The sequence below is a fragment of the Phyllobates terribilis genome, unplaced genomic scaffold (genome assembly GCF_046119375.1).
Source record: "Phyllobates terribilis strain yellow unplaced genomic scaffold, ASM4611937v1 Scaffold_5__5_contigs__length_657084704, whole genome shotgun sequence".
Taxonomy (NCBI): Eukaryota; Metazoa; Chordata; class Amphibia; order Anura; family Dendrobatidae; genus Phyllobates; species Phyllobates terribilis.
Window position 1 is genome coordinate 102,635,830 of NW_027362765.1, and position 20,749 is coordinate 102,656,578.

Consider the following 20,749-nt stretch of genomic DNA (forward strand, 5'->3'; position numbering starts at 1 on the left):
TCTGACAGCTGCCACCTGGCTCAGAATTGTAAATAAACGGAATTCAACGGAACCAGAATCCTGGCAACTAATCAGAGTGCAACAGTATAATAAGTCCTGCTCTGATTGGATGCCAGGCTTGTAGATAAATATGATAAGCGGTGCTTTGGCTGTTTCTCACTGCATTTTCTGGATAGGGTGGCGTTTGACACCCCATGCTTTGTCCCCTCTTTTTCTATCCCGTCAGTCTAATCCCAGCTCAGGATCTGATCAGATCACTGACCCTGGATGACACCACACATCTGCCAGCTTGTGGTGTCTAAAGAAGTTCTGAATCCTTCTGGATCATTATCAGCGCTGCCTATTAATGCTGGTTTCTCCCTCCAGAGTTTCAGAAAAAGGAAGAGTGGACAATTAAATGCCGAAGTATGATCCAAATCAGTGTCCGAGAAGATCCATGGAATCTACCGAATTCCATTAAGATCCTGGTGGAAAGTATCCAGAAATATGTGGAAGATGGGAAGAATCAGCTCCTGTTGGCTCTACTGAAATGTACAGGTGAGCTCCGTATACCACCCCCCACCCCCACCCACAGGTGACGCAGCGCCAGCTGTAACCTTCTTCTCTCCTCATAGATACGGAGCTGCAGGTCAGGAGGGATGTAATCTTCTGTCAGACACTGGTCGCCGCCATCTGCACGTTCACAGAGCAGCTCATGGCCGCCCTCAACTACCGATACAACAACAACGGCGAGTACGAGGAGAGCAGCCGGGACGCCAGCAGGAAGTGGCTGGAGCAGATCGCGGTGACCGGTGTCCTCCTCAGCTACCAGTCTCTGCTGTCACCCAGTCTCGTAAGTCTCCATCTCCATACGCTCACTGTTCTTCATTATGGCCCCCCCACCCCCCAAGTGTGATGGACGTAAATATAAGCCCTGACCACTGTGGAATGAAAGGTCAAGCCCCCCACACAACTCTGCCCATGGCTGCCCTGCGTTGTCAATAAATCCTTCTATCCAGGAGTACTTGTGTAATGAGGATAACATTGACACAGCAGCCAAGAGCTAAATTCGTAATTCATCAGCGACCTCCAGTGGCCACAGGTGGAACTGCAATTAAAAACAATGTGGTTATGTAGGGAGGGGTCATTGCCCCCCTGAGACTTGAGATGCTGGGGGTGAATAACATCCATGTTTCTGCCTCACAGAAGGAAGAGCGGGTGATGCTGGAAGACATTAAGGCGACGCTGCAGGACCTGGACAAAGTGGTGTTTTACTTCAAGCAGATGGATGAAACGCTGGTAGCCAGTAAGAGACTCTGACCATCATCATCACCCTGACCCATAATCATCACCCTGACCAGTGATTGCATCCATATCACTTATAAGGGTTTGTTCACATGTTGCATTTTTTCTGCGGAGGAAAAAAAACTGCTCAGTTTTACAGTACTAGCAAAGTGAATGAGATTTCTGAAATCTTTTAAATCTCATGCACATGCTGCTTACTTTTTTTCTTGCAGAAATGAAGTAGTTTCAAACCTGCAGTATTCTTTTAAGAATTTTTGCATTTTTCACCCCTTCAGGTGAATAGGGAAAAACGCGTCAAAAAAGCGCACATTTTACCCAGCAGTATTCCTGCCAAACGACATGTTTGTGGTGCAGAAATTTCTGCTGCAAATATTCAACATGTGCACATACCCTAATGCACAAGAGTATGAGGATAAGACATGACTGTCCCGGTGCAGGTTACTCTGTAAGGCGACATTCACACTGAGTTTTTTGAGACTTTCAAATAATATGAGTAGAACCGGCTTCAGGAAACTAATTTTATTTGGAAGGGGTGGCGGCTGGAAGAGTTTTTCTTTTCTTGTAGCAGTTTGAAGAGGTTTTGCAACAGATTTTTTTTTCCTGAAAACTTCTCATATTTACAGCAAAGTGGATTTTCCAGAGAAATAGATTGGAAGAGTTTTCCAAAAGTTTTCCAAGCAGAGTAGGATTTTGGAGAAGATCAGATCCAAAAAACTCCTTAATAAAACTCTGTGCACATACTCTAAGGGCGTGTTCATACTGTATCTTTTTCTGGCGGTGAGAAATGTCCATTTTTTCAAGCACAACAGGCTTCAGGAATTGCTCCTTGTTTTCAGGAGTTTTGTAAACTTGAAGCGTTGTTTTGTTTTTTAAATTTTTTTGTTTCCCAACTACATATTCAACATTTTTTATCATTTTTTTCATTGTTTCTGTTTCAACTGGCATTTATGTGACTCTTTTTTTTTTAAAGTCCATTAAAGAATGAAGATTAGCTTTTAGTGTTCAAAAAACTGCAGAAAAAGATGCAGTGTGAACATACTCCGGGAGCCCTGAACCACAACCTCATTGTCCCTGACTGCTCATCGCGGTGATCATTGCCACTGACCTCTCGCCTTCTTCTTTGTGATCTTGTTATGGACTTTGTGATCTGACAGATAATTAGACTCCCCTCACCTCGTGCCCCCAGCAGGCAGGTGTAATGCTTTGATGTTTTCTCCAGACACAGCTGTCTTCCACCACATAGAAGGATGCCGCCAGTCCCTCAAGGTCGTCTTCTACTTGGACAGTTTCCATTTCTCAAAACTGCCAACTAAGTTTGAACACGGCGGCTGCTTGAAGATCCAGTCCGTCCTATTCACACAAGGTGAGTTAACCCCTGTATGGCGATGTCCCGCTGGGTGCTGTACAATTATCTCAGCACACCTCTAGTGTGTTTAGCATCTTGCTAGTGACAGAGGACACAGGATGTCCTGCTAATAGTTATTGTCTCCTTAAACCATTATAAAAAAAAATAATACTATTTTTTTCCAGTCTCTGTTACGTATCTGTGGGGGTCTCCTGTACACTCCTATTACTCATGGACTTGCGCACTTTGTTGTTGCAGCTCTGGACAGTGCAGAGGGACAGCCGGGCAGTAATGTACCCCCAGAGGAGATTCGGCAGCAGATTAACCAGAATTCCCTGGAAAAGGTGCAGAATTACTACCGAAAAATCAGGTAACACTGAGAATGGGAGTTTTCTTTGTACCGAGACAGTTATTGTTAAAGCCAAATTCAGAAACTACTTCCTAGAATCCACGGAACTTGAGATACGAATATCTGAGAAGACTGAGAACACGCAGCGTTCTACCCCAATAAAGGCTATGTTTAACCCTTTAACAATGCAGCCTAGTTTGGTAGTTAAAGGGGTTGTCCCACGAACAAAAGTTCATTTTAATCAATAGCTCTTGGAATAATAACAACTTCCACAATTGGATGTGTTTAAATAAAATGTTCATGTGCTGAGATAATAATAATCTTTATTTATATAGCGCCAACATATTCCGCAGCGCTTAACAATTCACAGGTTCATGTACAACAGTCATAAGTAACATAGCTAAAGACAATACAATAATTACAGCAAAAATAATGACGACCCTGCTCCTAAGAGCTTATAATCTACAATGAGGTGGGGGTGACACAACGGACAATGGCTTATTTACAAGGATGGTCCAGCCATCTTGAGGGGATGAGGGATAGATAAAGGCTGCATGCGCTCATCACCAGCCAGTATCTGTAGTGGTTTTTGGTTCGGTGGAGACTTATGTTTGGAGAAATAAGGAATGGGCTATAAGAATATGAAAGGACTTTGATTAGGGAACGTGATAGGCCGCCCTAAACAGATGTGTTTTTAGGGAGCGCCTAAAACTGTGTAAGTTGTGGTTCATCCCAATTTCTTGGGGTAGAGCATTCCAAAGAATAGGTGCAGCTCGGGAGAAGTCTTGAAGCCGGGAGTGGGAGGTACGGATTAGTGTGGATGTTAGTCGAAAGTCGCTTGCAGAGCGTAGAAAACGGGTAGGCCGATAAACAGAGATGAGGGAAGAGATGTAGGGGGGTGCCACACTGTGGAGAGCTTTGTGGGTGAGAACAAGCAATTTAAATCGGATCCTATAATTCATGGGCAGCCAGTGCAGTGACTGGCACAGAGCGGAAGCATCTGAGTATCGATTAGCCAGATAGATGACCCTGGCTGCAGCATTAAGGATGGACTGGAGGGGGGAAAGTTGAGTGAGGGGGAGGCCAATTAAGAGAGACTTACAGTAGTCAAGGCGGGAGTGGATCAGGGCAACAGTGAGGGTTTTTGTGTTTCCAAGGTGAGAAAGGGGTGGATTCTAGAGATGTTCTTCAGGTGCAAGCGACAAGAGCGGGCAAGAGATTGTATGTGGAAGGTGAAGGAGAGATTGGTGTCAAACACAATGCCCAGGCAACGCGCCTGCTTGCTCGGCATTATTGTGGTGCCACACACTGAGAGAGAGATGTTAGATTTGGAGAGGTGAGTAGACGGCGGGAACAGAAGAAGTTCAGTTTTTGAGAGGTTGAGTTTCAGGTAGAGAGCGGACATGATTTTAGAAACTGCGGCCAGACAGTCACTGGTGTTCTGTAGTACAGCGGGGGTAAGGTCAGGGGATGAGGTGTATAGTTGTGTGTCATCAGCATAACGATGATACTGCAAACCAAATTTGCTGATTGTCTGTCCAATTGGGGCTGTGTAGAGAGAGAAGAGAAGAGGGCCAAGGACTGAACCCTGAGGAACCCCAATAGTGAGAGGAAGAGGGGAAGAAGTGGAGCCAGCGAACGATACACTGAAAGAGCGGTCAGATAGGTAGGAGCAGAACCAGGAGAGAGCAGTGTCCTTTATGCCGATTGAGTGGAGCATAGAGCGTAGGAGGTGATGGTCAACGGTGTCAAAGGCTGCAGAGAGGTCAAGAAGAATGAGCAAAGAGTGGTCACCATTACGTTTTGCTGTCAGAAGGTCATTGGTTACTTTGATGAGTGCAGTTTCTGTAGAATGTAGAGGGCGGAAGCCGGACTGTGATGGGTCTAGAAGAGAGTGAGTGGAGAGGTAGCTGATAAGGCAGGAGTAGACCAGGCACTCCAAGAGTTTTAGAGATGAAGGGAAGATTGGAGACTGGTCTGTAGTTGTTTGTGCAGGAAGGGTCAAGAGAGGACTTTTTTAATAATGGAGTGATGATGGAGTGTTTGAAGGAGGAGGTGAAGATACCAGAAGAGAGGGAGAGGTTGAAGATTTTAGTTAGGTGAGTAGTGACGACTGAAGAAAGAGACTGGAGTAGATGTGAGGGGATGGGGTCAGTGGTGCATGTGGTGGGATGAGAGGAGCCTGGAGACTTCGTCTTCTGTGACTGGGTCAAATGTGGAGAGGGATCCAGAGGGGATGTGGGGGGGGGGGGTGGGAGTCACGGCACTTTGTGGCTGGGAGCTGATTTCCTGACGGATGGTGTCTATTTTCTCTGTGAAGTAGGAGGCCAGGTCCTCAGCACAAATGTCCGTGGTGGGGGCCTGCGCTTTAGGACTGAGGAGGGAGTGAAAGGTCTCGAAGAGTTTTTTGGGGTTGTTGGATAGTGAGGAGATCAGGGTGGTGAAGTAAGTCTGTTTGGCGAGGTGAAGGGCAGAGTTATATGTTTTTAACATAAATTTGTAGTGGATAAAGTTTTCTGGTGTCCGAGTTTTCCTCCATAGGCGTTCGGCACTTCTAGAGCATCGCTGGAGAAATCGGGTTTGCAGTGTGAGCCAGGGCTGTTTTATTCTGTGTTTAGAGGTTCTGAGGGTGAGGGGCGCTAATTGGTCCAGCGTGCTTCTGAGAGTGTCATTGTAGTGGTTTACAGCCAGATCAGGACAGGAAAAGGAGGAGATTGGGGACAGTGATGAGTGAAGGGAGTCTGTAAGTGTATGAGGGTTAATGGCTTGTAGATTTCTGAATGTGTGATAGGTAGGAGTGTGCTAGGGCGGGCGAGGATTTGTGAGCGTGAAGGAGAGATTGTTATGATCAGAGAGGGGAAGAGGGGAGTTATTTAGGTGGGGGATTGAACTAAGCCGGACAAAGACCAGATCAAGGGTGTTTCCATCTTTGTGTGTTTCAGAGGTTGAAAGCTGTGAGAGGCCGAGAGAAGTGGTTAAAGATAGAAGCTGGGATGCGGATGAGGAGGTGGGGCTGTTTATGGGGATGTTGAAGTCTCCCAGGATAAGGGTTGGTAAATCTGAGGACATGAAGTGCGGCAGCCAGGCAGCAAAGTGGTCAAGGAACTGGGTGGGTGAGCCTGGGGGACGGTATACGACCGCTACTCTGAGGGAGAGGGGATGGAAGAGCCTGATGGTGTGTACCTCAAAAGAAGGGAATGAGAGTGATGGTACTGGGGGGATGACCTGGAAGGTGCATTGTGGGGACAGGAGTAAGCCGACTCCACCACCAAGTCTGTTAGCAGGTCTTGGGGAAAAATGCAAGCCGCCATGAGAAATAGCGGCAGGGGAGACAGTGTCAGAGTCCTGGATCCAGGTTTCAGTGAGGGCCAGAAGATTGAGAGAGTTGGACAGAAAGTAATTGTGCAGGAAAGGAAGCTTGTTGCATACAGACCGTGGATTCCACAGTGCGCAGTTGAAGGAGGTGGGGGAGAGGTTGAGGTTGGTGGAGGGTGGTCCGGGGTTAGGAGAGATATCCCCTGAAATGAGTAGTAGCAGTAAAAAGAGAAAGAGCAGATAGTTTTTGGATTTATGACATGGTTTCTTGTGCAATACCTTTGGATGGGACAGAGTGAGATTTTTCAGGAAGTTCAAAAGAGCATGGGAGCTGTACATGGGAGAGGGAAGGAGAGAGGGGCAGATATGGATGAGTTGTGATGGAGGGGGGATAGGGCGGTGAATGTGGATGATAAAAGCACATAGAAATAAGAATGCAGGAATAAAATACATAGATAGCAAAGAGTACAAAGTGTGGGTTACCTGACTCCTGCCCTGAATGACTGCCATTGAAATGACTGTCAGAGACACTTGTCGAATAGGACACTTTACTGAAGAGGAAACGTGCATGCACCCCACACCCCGTGCACCCCTTACAATGCATCTAGATTTATAGGAGATAATCTTCTATAAATGTGCCCCTGCTGTGTACTGTGTAATGGCTGTGTCTGACCGTGCAGGGACATGGTCTGATCATACCACATCTCCTGGGCAGGGGAGGAGGCAAAAGAGTATACAGACATTACAGCAGGGGGTCACAGCTGATTCTTTCTGTGAGGTAAAACATTTCCCTGGCTGTTTTTAAACAATGTTTTACTTCAAAGAAAGAATCAGCTGTGATCCCCTGCTGTAATGTCTGTATACTCTTTTGCTTCCTCCCCTGCCCAGGAGCTGTGGTATGATCAGATCATATTTCGTACACGGTCAGACACAGCCATTACACCGTACACAGCAGGGGCACAATTATAGGATTATCTCGGCACAGCAACATTTTATTTAAATACATTCAATTGTTAATAGATCTTGGAATAATAATAAGTTTGACTAAATTGAACTTTTGTCTGTGGGAAACCCCCTTTAAGGATTCTGTAATTATTATTTTATTCTGATAGTGTGGTTCAGACGTGTTTCTATCCTAATATATCCTATAATGTGTGTAATACGACCCGCTATAGGAGTCTGTGTCGCCCCATTCTGGGCTGTATATACAGTTCATGCTGCCCTGGGCCTAGAGATAAAAAAAAATCAGATTGTCCTGTTATTATCCATTTAGATGAGCCATTAATCGGTGAATGAGCATTTATAGGAATATTTGTTCACGATTGCTGGTCCTGATAAATCAGCAAAATGCTCATCTGTTGGGTACCATCAGAAAAACCACCATTATAAGTTGCGTATCTTCTCGTGTAAAGGTAGAATATGCTGCCAATAGCGTGATACTGTATTGGGGACAGAGCAGTCCTATTAGCTTTCAGTCTTTCCTCACCCTCATCTTGTTGACCTGTAGGAAATATTATAAAAAAAAAAGTATAAATATATAAAACCTTAAATCTTAGTTTTCATAATAATTAGAAAATGGTTTATTTGTGAAAAAAAGAAAAACAACACATATTTGGTATAGTAGCATTTGTAACTACCTGTTCAATAAATTTATATTTTATTTATCACACAAAGTGATCGCTGTTAAAGAAAAAAATAATAATAAAAGTTAAAAACTATGCCAAAATTGCTGTTTTTGTTAATATCTCCTCTAAACAAAATTTAAATAAAAAAGTTGTATGTATCCAAAAATGGTAGCAATAAAATTTTTTAGATGATTGTGGTAAAAAAAAAAAAGCAAAAGCTGTCCATATAGTTTGTAAACCGAAAAATAAAAAAGTTATGGCTTTCACAATGTGACGAACAAAAAAAGAAAACTATCCTTATTTTTTTTAAAGTGATCTTTTTTTTTGTGCACAAGAAGTCAAACATGAAAAGGTATAAATTGGGTATCACCACAATCATATTGACCTGTAGAGAAAAGTTAACATGCCAGTTATACTACACAGAGAACTCATCTTTTCCCACAAAAGAACAAGCCCAAGTATCAGAATACCTTGACCACAAATATATTTTTTTAAATTGCTTTTGTAAAATATAAAAAAAACTTATAGAAATTTGGTATTGTCCTGACTGCATCAATATGCAGAAAAAGGATAACGTGACAATTGTACCTAACAGTGAATGGTATTTGTATGAAAATAAAATATAAAATTACTGTTTATTTGTTCTTTTTGCCTCCCAAAGAAGGTGGTGAAAAGTGATCAAAAGTCACATGTACCACAAAATTGGATCCAGTTGGTTAAACACTTAGGTGAGCTGCGCTGCTGAAGTAAATCAATTCTTCAGAGATGATGATGAAAAGGCTTTTTATTAACAACGCGTTTCAACGCCGCACCGGCGTCTTTTTCAAGTAAAAAAAAAACAAACCACATTTGGTTTTTTTACTTGAAAAAGACGACGGTACGGCATTGAAACGTGTTGTTAATAAAAAGCCTTTTCATCATCATCATCATCTCTAAAGAATTGATTTACTTCAGCTGCGCAGCCCACCTATGTGTCTGGATCCAATATCTCCTGGAGGATTCATCTTCCAGCCACGGGGCAGCAGCAGCTGTTTTTCTTCATGCCTTCATAGGAGTTGTGCCTGTCACAACTCCATAAGGTGAGTGTAACCAGCACTCTCTTAATCTCCCTCCATAGGGTGTCACCCTATTGTGCGCTCTGTTCCCCACATTTAGATCTACATGTACCACAAAATGGCAGCTTTTTTTTTTCAATCAGCGTTGGCTACAACTATGCTGCAATATATACGTAGGCCATTATGTAGGGGACATTCTGGGCAGCACGTTCTGCTTGTTACTGCTGACCCCATTATTACCGCGGTGTAACCCCCAGTATCACTGCTGTATCTCCTCAGTATCCTCCCGTTATCCATTCTATATAATTATTATCCCCCATTCCTGCTGCATTGTGTCCCTGTGTAAGATTCTATATCTTAATTTTAGGGCGTTTTACCTGGAGAAGTCAACAGACTCCAATACCACAGCCATAAAGATTGACCAGGTAAAGATGAACCTTCATCCTTGGGGGTTTTGTAACAGCGATTGTTTAAGGGGTAATGTCTATTCATGGTTAAAGTCATGCTTGTTCTGTGTCCTCAGTTGATTCGCCCCATAAACGCACTGGATGAGCTTTGTCGGCTCATGAAGTCTTTCATCACCCCAAAACAGTCACCACCAGAATTCTATAGAAACAGTTTGTCAGGGGCTGCACTTCTACCCATCTCCTCAGAGCTCTGCTACCGCCTGGGGGCCTGTCAGATTGTCATGTGCGGAACAGGAATGCAGAGGTAAGTGATGCCGTACTGTCCTGTATGTACGTGACTATCCTCCGTACCTATACAGATGTACTGTCTGCCCTTCCTCCATATATGTACCTTACATACATGTACTATCTACCCATCTTCCACTTATACTATACCGCCCATCTCCATACCTGGACAGGCATGTATGTACTATATCGCCCAACTTCCATACATGTACTAACCCTATACTGGCACATAAATGTACTATCCTTCCTTCTCCCTACAATTACATGTACTAATCCCCCTTCTCCATGCACATACTATCCCCTTCTCCTTCCATATACAGTACAGACCAAAAGTTTGGACACACCTCATTTAAAGATTTTTCTGTATTTTCTTGACTATGAAAATTGTACATTCACACTGAAGGCATCGAAACTATGAATTAACACATGTGGAATTATATACTTAACAAAAAAGTGTGAAACAACTGAAAATATGTCTTATATTCTAGGTTCTTCAAAGTAGCCACCTTTTGCTTTGATGACTGCTTTGCACACTCTTGGCATTCCCTTGATGAGCTACAAAAGGTGGTCACCGGAAATGGTCTTTCAACAATCTTGAAGGAGTTCCCAGAGATGCTTAGCACTTGTTGGCCCTTTTGCCTTCACTCTGCGGTCCAGCTCACCCCAAACCATCTCGATTGGGTTCAGGTCTGGTGACTGTGGAGGCCAGGTCATCTGGTGTAGCATCCCATCACTCCCCTTCTTGATCAAATAGCCCTTACATAGCCCTTACATAGCCTGGAGGTGTGTTTGGGGTCCATAAATGATGGTCCAACTAAACGCAAACCGGATGGAATAGCATGCCGCTGCAAGATGCTGTGGTAGCCATGCTGGTTCAGTATGCCTTCAATTTTGAATAAATCCCCAACAGTGTCACTAGCGAAGCACCCCCACACCATCACACCTCCTCCTCCATGCTTCACGGTGGGAACCAGGCATGTAGCGTCCATCCGTTCACCTTTTCTGCGTCGCACAAAGACACGGTGGTTGGAACCAAAGATCTCAAATTTGGACTCATCAGACCAAAGCACAGATTTCCACTGATCTAATGTCCATTCCTTGTGCTCTTTAGCCCAAACAAGTCTCTTCTGCTTGTTGCCTGTCCTTAGCAATGGTTTCCTAGCAGCTATATTACCATGAAGGCCTGCTGCACAAAGTCTCCTCTTAACAGTTGTTGTAGAGATGTGTCTGCTGCTAGAACTCTGTGTGGCATTGACCTGGTCTCTAATCTGAGCTGCTGTTAACCTGCGATTTCTGAGGCTGGTGACTCGGATAAACTTATCCTCAGAAGCAGAGGTGACTCTTGGTCTTCCTTTCCTGGGGCGGTCCTCATGTGAGCCAGTTTCTTTGTAGCGCTTGATGGTTTTTGCAACTGCACTTGGGGACACTTTCAAAGTTTGCCCAATTTTTCGCACTGACTGACCTTCATTCTTAAAGTAATGATGGCCACTCGTTTTTCTTTACTTAGCTGCTTTTTTTCTTGCCAGAATACAAATTCTAACAGTCTATTCAGTAGGACTATCAGCTGTGTATCCATCAGACTTCTGCACAACACAACTGATGGTCCCAACCCCATTTATAAGGCAAGAAATCCCACTTATTACACCTGAAAGGGCACACATGTGAAGTGAAAACCATTTCTGGTGACTACCTCTTGAAGCTCATCAAGAGAATGCCAAGAGTGTGCAAAGCAGTCATCAAAGCAAAAGGTGGCTACTTTGAAGAACCTAGAATATAAGACATATTTTCAGTTGTTTCACACTTTTTTGTGAAGTATATAATCCCACATGTGTTAATTCATAGTTTTGATGCAGAATACAGAAAAATCTTTAAATGAGAAGGTGTGTCAAAACTTTTGGTCTGTACTATACATGGATGCACTTTCATATACTTAGATTCTCTTTCTCATTGACAACACTTAACATTCATTATGCTTACATATGCCCTTACTGTCCTTGCACCACTAATCCTTACTCTCCTTCGTTATCCCCAAACCCCAGCACCCTCTAACCAAATAATCATCTCTATTTCCCTCTTACCTCCCCACCTGATCTCATCTGCAGACCTGCTCCTCAACCTCAGATCTATCCTACCAAAACATAACAGAAGCGAGACACTCTCCTTCTCCCACCTGCTCTCCCTCTCTCTGCTTCTCCTCACTGCTGGCGACATATCTCCCAATCCTGGACCCCCACAGCTTGCACCTCTCACCAATTCCCCCACCTATCGCTTCAAACCAACTGCAAACTACCGCAACCGCTCTAACGTAAAATCCGTGCCCCTGACTCCCACCCCCTGCTCCCTCTCTCTGGAGCACTCTGGAATGCCCGCTCTGTCTGCAGCAAGCTCCATTTTGTCCACGAACTCTTTGCCTCTCACAATCTCTCCTTCCTTGGCATCACAGAGACATGGCTGACACCCTCCGACACTGCCTCCCCTGCTGCGCTGTGTTAACGTGGCTTGCACTTCACCCACACTCCTCGCCCTGGTAACAGACATGGTAGAGGAGTGGGTCTTCTCCTTTCTAACAACTGCACCTTTAGCCCTACTCCTCCTCTACACTCCCTCATTCTCCCTTCTTTTGAAGTCCACTCTGTCCGCATCTACTCTCCCTCCAACCTCCAAGTGGCTGTCATATATCGACCTCCGGGCCCGGTCACTGCCTTTATTGACCAATTCTCCACCTGGCTTCTTTACTTTCTCTCTGCTGACGTTCCCACAATCATTATGGGCGATTTCAACATCCCCACTGACACTCGCCAGTCAACAGCATCCAAACTCCTGTCGCTTACTTCATCCTTTAGACTTACTCAGTGGTCCTCCTCAGCCACCCACACAGACAGACACACACTAGACACACTACCCGACTCTGCTCCCTATCTAACCTCACAACCTCACCCCTACCCCTATCTGACCACCATCTACTCACCTTCTCATCCCTGTCCTCCTCACCTGTCACCCATGTCCAGCAACTAGCACACCCCCGCAGAAACCTTGCACATCTAGACATTGACACACTCTCTGACTGTATTCAAATCAACAGTCACCTCTGCTAAACAGGCCTACTTCACAACCCTCATATCTTCCCTATCCTACAACCTGAAACAGCTATTCAACACTTTTAACTCTCTCCTCTGCCCTCCACTGCCCCCTCCAACCTCCATCATCTCTGCTGAGGAGTTTGCCACACACTTCAAAAATAAGATCGACCAAACACGGCAAGTCTTTACTGTTTGACCACCACAATCCCTTAATTTTCCACACCATTCCCTTTCCCCCATAACCTCCCTTCCCAACATCACGGAAAGAGACCTTACTCGTCTCCTCTCCAAATCGCACCTCACCACTTGTGCACTCGACCCTATCCCATCCCACCTCCTCCCCAACCTCACCCCCACACTCATCCCATCCCTAGCCCATCTCTTCAACAGATCACTAACTTCTGGTACCTTCCCTGCTGCCTTCAAACATGCCACAATCACGCCCATCCTCAAAAAGCCATCCCTCGACCCAATCGCTTTGTCCAGCTATCGCCCCATATCGCTGCTCCCATTTGCCTCCAAACTACTTGAGCAACACATTCACGCTGAACTTTCCTCCCACTTCTCATCTCTCTCTTCGACAACCGACAATCCGGTTTCCGCCCCTACCATTCCACCGAAACTGCCCTTACAAAAATCACCAATGACTTACTTACAGCCCAAGCTAACAAACAATTCTCTGTACTCCTTCTTCTTGACCTGTCCTCTGCTTTCGATACAGTTGACAACTGCCTCCTACTACAGATCCTCTCTTCCTTCGGCGTCAAAGACCTTGCCCTATCTTGGATCTCCTCCTACCTTTCTAAACGCACATTTAGCGTCTCCCACTCCCACACTACCTCCTCACCCTGTTCCCTTTCTGTTGGAGTCCCTTAAGACTCTGTCCTAGGACCCCTACTCTTCTCAATCTATACTCTTGGCCTGGGACAGCTCATAAAATCCCATGTCTTCCAGTACCATCTGTATGCTGATGACACCCAGATCTACCTCTCTGGCCCAGACCTCACCTCTCTGCTGTCCAGAATCCCAGCATGTCTAGCAGCCATATCCTACTTCTTCTCCTCCTGCTTCCTCAAGCTCCTTGTGGACAAAACTCAACTCCTCATCTTTCCCCCATCTCGCATATCTTCCCCACCTGATCTTTCTATCACAATAAATGACATCACACTTTCCCCTGTACCGGCAATCCGCTGCCTCTGAGTAACCCTGGACTCTGCCCTGTCCTTCAAACCCCATATCCAAGCTCTCGCCACCTCCTGTCTGCTCCAGCTCAGAAATATTTCCAGAATCTGTCCTTTCCTCAACCCTCAATCTACTAAACTGCTTGTGCATGCCCTCATCATCTCCCGCCTTGATTACTGCAACATCCTCCTCTGTGGCCTACCTGCTAACACTCTCGCACCCCTCCAGCCCATCCTTAACTCTGCTGCACGACTGGTCCGTCTCTCGCCTCGCTACTCCTCTGCTTAGCCCCCTTTGCAAATCCCTTCACTGGCTTCCAATTCCCCAGCGTATCCAGTTCAAACTACTAACACTGACCTACAAAGCCGTCCATAACCTCTCTCCTCCGTACATCTCAGAACTAATCTCCCGATACATTCCCTCACGTAACCTCCAGTCCTCCCAAGACCTCCTTCTCTCCTCCACACTTATTTGTTCCTCGCCCAATCACCCCCAAGTTTTCTCCTGAAAATCCCCCATCCTATGGAATTCTGTGCCTCAACACGTCCGATTATCCACCACACCTGGATCCTTCAGACAAAACCTGAAAACCCATCTCTTCAAACAAGCTTACAGCCTGCTATGACCTTGCTTGCTGCCACCTCCACAACACCGGAGCTACTGCAACCCCCCCCCCCCCAACCTACTGTCTCCTTCCCTTTTCCTGTAGAATGTAAGCCCGCAAGGGCAAGGTCCTCTTCCCTCTGTACCAGTCTATCATTGTTAGTTTGTTTACTGTAACTGTTATCTGCATTTTGTATGTAACCCCTTCTCATGTACAGCACCATGGAATCAATGGGGCGCTATATAAATAAATAAATAATAATCCTCACATCCTATATACATGTACTGTCCCCTATTCCTTCATATACATCTGAATTGTGTGTGATGCATCAGCACTAAATAGTCTAAGCTGGTGAAGTAAAGTGAGAAAAATATAGGCATAAAGTAAATTTATGGGATCAAATAACTAAAAAACTAAAAATTGGCATGTGCATATGCTGTCACCCCTTTTGCTATGAAGCCCCTAAAAATTTCTGGTACAAGCAATTACCAGAAAGGAAGTCCACCTGTGTTCAATATAAGTGTCACATGGTCTGTCAGTATATACACAACTTTTCTGAAAGGCCACAGAGGATGCAACACCATTAAGCAAAGGGAACCACTAACCAAACACCATGAAGACAAAGGAGATCCCCAAACTAGTCAGGGACAAAGTTGTTGAGAAGTACAAGTCAGGGTTGGGTTTAAAAAAAAAAAAAATTAAAAAAAAAATCCTAATCTTTGATGATCCCCGGAGCACGATGAAATCCATTATCATCAAATGGAAAGAACAACAAACCTGTCAAGAGAGGGCCACCCATCAATACTCTCATCCTGGGCAAGGAGGGCATTAATCAGAGAGGCAGCACAGAGACCAAAGGTAACCCTGAAGTAGCTGTAGTGTTCCCAAGCAGAGACTGGAGTATCTGTCTATATGATCACAATAAGCCATACACTCCATAGAGGTGGCCTTTATGGAAGAGTGGGCAGAAAAAGCCTTTACTTACAAAAAATGTAAGGCTCATTTTGAGTTTGCCAAAATACATGTGGGAGACTCCCAAAATGTACGGAGGAAAGTGCTGTGGTCAGATGAGAACCAAGGTAAACGCTATGTCTGGCACTAAACCAAGACAGCTCATCACCCCAAGAACACCATTGTCACGGGGATACCGCAACAGAGAGGGGCCAGAAGTTTGCAGCGTCTGGTCACGCGAAATCCTGCGCTGATTATAACTTCTTCACCATCCTTTTAAACAGTGCAGGTTTTTCTCTTGCTCTGTCATGGCAAGAGTTAATCAGGTCAGTTGATCTCATGGAGCTCTCCATCCTGAATAGTCTCAGCTATTCTGCGTTGGCCACTCCCCTCTGGTATATATACTTAGCACTTGCACTTGGGGATTGCCAGTAATAGTTCTACTTCCTGTTTAGGTGTTTGAGGAGAAATTCAGTGTTTGGAGTAAGCAAGCAGAAAGCACCTGAACAACTCTCCAACCGGAGTTGGTTTGCATGCTTATCCTCATCCTCTCCTAATTGGTTTCTCCTACCTATCCCTCCCCTGTATTCCACTCTGTTGTTTTGTGAGTATATTATTATTATAATTATAGCACCATTTATTCCATGGCGCCTAACATGTGAAATATATTTGTATGATTGTAGTTTTCTTTCATCCCTGTCTATCTACCCCTGTCTTGTTAGTGTACTCCTATACACTTCAGCCTCACACCTCCCTGGGTGGGGGAGGGAACACCCTCGCCGTCTCCACCTTCCAGGGGAAAAGGGATAGACTAGGGTACCACCTAGTTCGAGGGATCGAGTAGGCGCCCACTGTTCCTAGTCACTATGTGAGAACCATAAACTTGGTGGCAGCATCATGCTGTGGGGATGTTTTTCGGCAGCAGGGACAGGAAAAATGGTCCGAGTTGAGGGGAAAATGGATGGTGCGATATACAGGGACATTCTTGAGCAAAACCGGTTTCAGTCTGTCAGTGATTTGAGACTAGGATGGAGGTTCACTTTCCAAGACAATGACCCAAAGCATCCTGCTAAAGCAACACTCGAGTGGTTTAAGGGGAAACGTGTAAATGTTTTGGAGTGGCCCAGTCAAAGCCCAGACCTTAATTCAATTGAGAATCTGTTGTCAGACTTGAAGATTGCTGTTCACCAGAGGAAACCATCTAACTTGAAGGAGCTAGAGCAGTTTTATCTTGAGTAATGGGCAAAAATCCCAGTGGCAAGATTCAGACCGTTCATACAGACTTATCCAAAATAACTTGCAACTGTAATTGCTACAAAAGGAGGCTCTACAAAGTACTGACTTTAGGGGGGTGAATAGTTATGCACACTGAAGTTTTCAGTTATTTTGTCCTATTTGTTTTTTGCTTCACATGTTCTTTACATGAACTGATGCAAACCCTAAAAAAAAAAAAAAACTGTGAAATTCCAGGTTGTGAGGTAGCAGAACATGATAAATGCCAAGGGGGAAAGGGGGGAAGGGGTAGGCGTGTGAATGCTTTCGCAAGCCATTGTATGTCAAATACCTCCCACTCTATCTTCCCTTCTTCTATTCCTGTTCTAACTATCCCCATGCCTGTACAGGCCCATCCTCCATAATTGTACATACAAGTGCTACATCCTCATTCTTTTACATATGTGTACTAATACCTCATACTTTCTGGGTGGGTGTGTGACTATTATTTCCTCTGCACAGGAGTACGCTGAGTGTGTCTCTAGAACAAGCTGCCATCCTGGCCCGAAGTCACGGACTGCTACCCAAGTGCATTATGCAGGCGATGGATATAATGAGGAAACAGGTGAGAACTGGGCATCTACTAGTGTCTAATAGCGTTGAGCGAGTATGTTCTGTCCGAGTATGATCGGGCGAGCACCGAGTATTTACAGCTGCTCGGTGATATGGTTGAATCGCTCCAGTGTGCATGATTTGCAACTGTTTGACAGCTTTATTACATGTGAGGAATGTGTAAGAAATAGACATTCCTCCCATGTAATAAAACTGTCAAACAGTTGCAAATCATGCACAGAGGAGCGATTTAACCTTATCACCGAGCAGCTGTAAATACTCGGAGCTCGGCCTGAGCATACTCGGCGAAAGGGTTAATAGAACATACTCGCTCAACACTAGTGTCTAAGGATTAGTGACCTCCAAATGGCTGGAAATGGTGCTCTCAGTCCCTCCTCTAATCTTCTGGGTTTTTTTTAGGGGCCTCGTGTAGAAATCTCAGCAAAGAATCTAAAAGTCAGGGATCAAACATTGCAGTCTGCTCCTCGGTGAGTGCATCCCTCCTTCCACCCTCTACCACGCTGCCCGATACTAACCCTGCTCAGTGCCATCCATCCACAGATATTACCCCTTGATCAGTGCTGTCCTTCTCCACACTACAAGATACTACCCATTCTCAGTGCAACCTATTCTCGCACTACCATATTCTACCCCTGCCTAATGCCATATATTTGCATACTATCCAATACTACCACTGCTCAGTGACACTCCTTTCCATATTACTAGATAATACCCCTGTCCAGTGCCACCCATTCTCGCCCTGCCAGGTACTATCCCTGCTCAGTGCCATCCATTCACGCACTACCATATACTACTCTTGCACATCCTTTATCCTGAGAGATTTTACCCTTGCTACATGTCACCCTCCCCTACCAGTCACCAGCCTGTGAGATTCTTCAGACCATCAGATGCCCTCCCCTCCTGCCGTTCTGTACTCTTGTCCTGATTCTAAACAGACGATTTTTTTTTCATGTTCCCCATCTTGTGTCTCCCGCAGGATCTACAGACTGTGTGTTCCACCACTAGATGGAGACTTGTAATTTTCTGCCTTTAACAACGTCTTAGACCACTGGGCACCGGTGACATGAAGGGACCTGTTGGAGAGAGAGAGGGGTCAGTGGCCATTGTGACTTCCCTCGGGGAGGGTAAAGCTCACAAATTGGACTCCTCCCGGGTTTCCTGGCACACACTGGACTTTTTGGACACTGGACGTGTGCAAGGGTATATCAGTATTATCATGTGGCCACTCTGGAGGGTAAGCAGGGGACTGCGAAATGTGACTGCCCTAACCAGGATTGAAGCTCCTCTGTCTGCCCAACAAGCAACGCCACTGCCGCCAGTATTAGGAACCGAGCTGCACTTTCTGACCATTGATGGCACAAAACTATTTATTATGACTTGTAGATGGCTCCCCCCGTCCCTCTCCATGCTTTTACCCCAGTTTTATCTCAGCTGTTATTTTAGATTTTTATGTTCCGATGTTTTATATGTGGAGATTTTACTTTTTATAATTAAAGAAGCGTCTAAGGAAAACTCCTAACAAAAGAAGAAACCCATCCCGCTGGCTGCGCCAAAATGGAGCCTTACCTAGAATAATTCACAATGCTGTCGAGGCTTAATGATGTCGTCACCCGGGACCAATCGCCTCCATCCCTCTTAAGTCTGTTCTATACCAGGGTGACGCCACAGTCCCTCTAAAACTGTATAACCTCTATCATCCAAACAATATGGCGGCTACTCTAACACCACAGTGATGACCGGCCCTTTTCCTGCAAGGTCGACTGTCTGTCCACCTATAGGATGTAATGTAGATAGTGTCCCCTACCACAGGAGCATCTGAGTGAAGTGATGGCCACTGGACCCTCTGTAAAGCGACCTGTGGCGATAATACAGTATCTGACATTGGATGATCCAAGTTAGGTGTCCACGTGGTTAGGAGCCACCTCAAAACCAGAGGGGAAGTTTGTCCTCCCTTGTATTGGCACCTCGTGTGACCTTATAGTCTCAGTGATGTCTTTTGTCGTCCTACGCCTAGACATGACGTCTGTTTATTATAGCTATCTCATACTAATTTGTGGGATAATGGTTGTCAGGGTATTCATACATTTCATAGCAGGTATTGCTTATTGTTGGAGTGGCGTTATACCAAGAGGATGTTTACAAGGTTAGGGCAAGGCCTCTTAAAGGGGTTTTCTGGTTTTGGACAATCCTCTGGCTGCAGCTTGTTTATTGAAAACAAAAAAAATTGAATTGATCCTCACCGTTCCTGGGTCCAACACTGAGTCTCCATGGCTCTGCCCGAATTGATAGCACAAGCCATTCAGAGCCACTGATTGGATGCAGCTCTGTTGACGTGCTGCAGATAGTATCAAACACCAGGTGCAGCGGCATATTCTCAGTGCTGGACCTGAGGAGGGAGAGTTAAGTGGAGTTAATTTTTAAAGCAAACTGCAGTTAAGTTTCTGAAACTGGAAACCGCCTGTAAAACACTGCACATATTTTGGTCCTCCTCTGATGGTAGAGCGTTCTATCAACTCCGCTTCAGTCAAGTATTACTCCATCTCTACCTTTACTCCGAGTTCATCTGGAAGAAGCAATAATGTCCCGAGAAGTGACCTTACGACATTAGTGGCCGCACTCTCCAGACTCATTCATGATGCTAACTCTTCTGCTGTAGCCTCCCGTCCAGTCATCTGTGGACACTGACATGTCGCAGTGTATGAGGGTTCAGACCTGGATGTGATCACTACCCCTCCTATATCATTATCACACATTCCTCTTACTTGAATACATTATAATTTGGGTTTTTTTATGGGTATCCGTCTTCTTTGTATCCTTCTGAGCCTAAAGTGAGAAATCAATGTCCGCTGCATGATGACTGAATTGTAAAAACCACCACCTCCGATTCGGACACTGCGCTCCCTGCAGATTAGATGCTGCTTCTCGTAACACTTGCATCCATTAGAAATCCATCTATTGGGGCATTCTCTGTAGGATCTCATTACGTTACACAGGACGTGTCCACTTTTTTTTTTTTTTTTTTGGAGGCGCCACTTCACTTTGTACAGACGACCCTGTCATTTTAACTGTGTCTTAAATAAACAATTTACATATAAAGTGTGTGTGGTGACTGATCTGGTGTAGTGCCTTCTGACCCCTTGTCTAATCCACATCGGTTCTGCATAGCACTGCTACACCTGACATATCAGAAGGGGCTATGTTGTCATCGGAACCTCTCTGTTGCAGCCTCAAGCTTTGGGCCAGTAACGTGAGGTGATCAGATTTCTTTGGGAAAAAAAGGGTTAAAAAAGCTGTTTTTAACTTTAGTTTTTATTTGAATGATAACCACCTATTTGTTGTTTTGCTGAAGCTTTCCTTCTGGCATCAATGATATGTAACCTACCATGAATCCATATCTCCCTACATGACCTCCAATAGTCTAT

General features: G+C 45.0%; 1 protein-coding gene across 1 annotated transcript in view; it reads left to right on the forward strand.

Moving 5' to 3' along the window:
* Positions 1-20,423, forward strand: part of PREX1 (phosphatidylinositol-3,4,5-trisphosphate dependent Rac exchange factor 1) — a 144,596-nt gene extending 124,173 nt beyond the window's left edge. Inside the window, exons 30-39 of the mRNA XM_073682645.1 lie at positions 367-537; positions 615-832; positions 1,186-1,285; positions 2,504-2,647; positions 2,888-2,999; positions 9,341-9,398; positions 9,497-9,684; positions 17,217-17,319; positions 17,727-17,794; positions 18,304-20,423. Coding sequence (XP_073538746.1) covers positions 367-537; positions 615-832; positions 1,186-1,285; positions 2,504-2,647; positions 2,888-2,999; positions 9,341-9,398; positions 9,497-9,684; positions 17,217-17,319; positions 17,727-17,794; positions 18,304-18,346 — 1,205 coding nt within the window. The 3' untranslated portion in view covers positions 18,347-20,423. The remainder of the gene's footprint in view (positions 1-366; positions 538-614; positions 833-1,185; positions 1,286-2,503; positions 2,648-2,887; positions 3,000-9,340; positions 9,399-9,496; positions 9,685-17,216; positions 17,320-17,726; positions 17,795-18,303) is intronic.
* Positions 20,424-20,749: the final 326 nt, after the last annotated feature.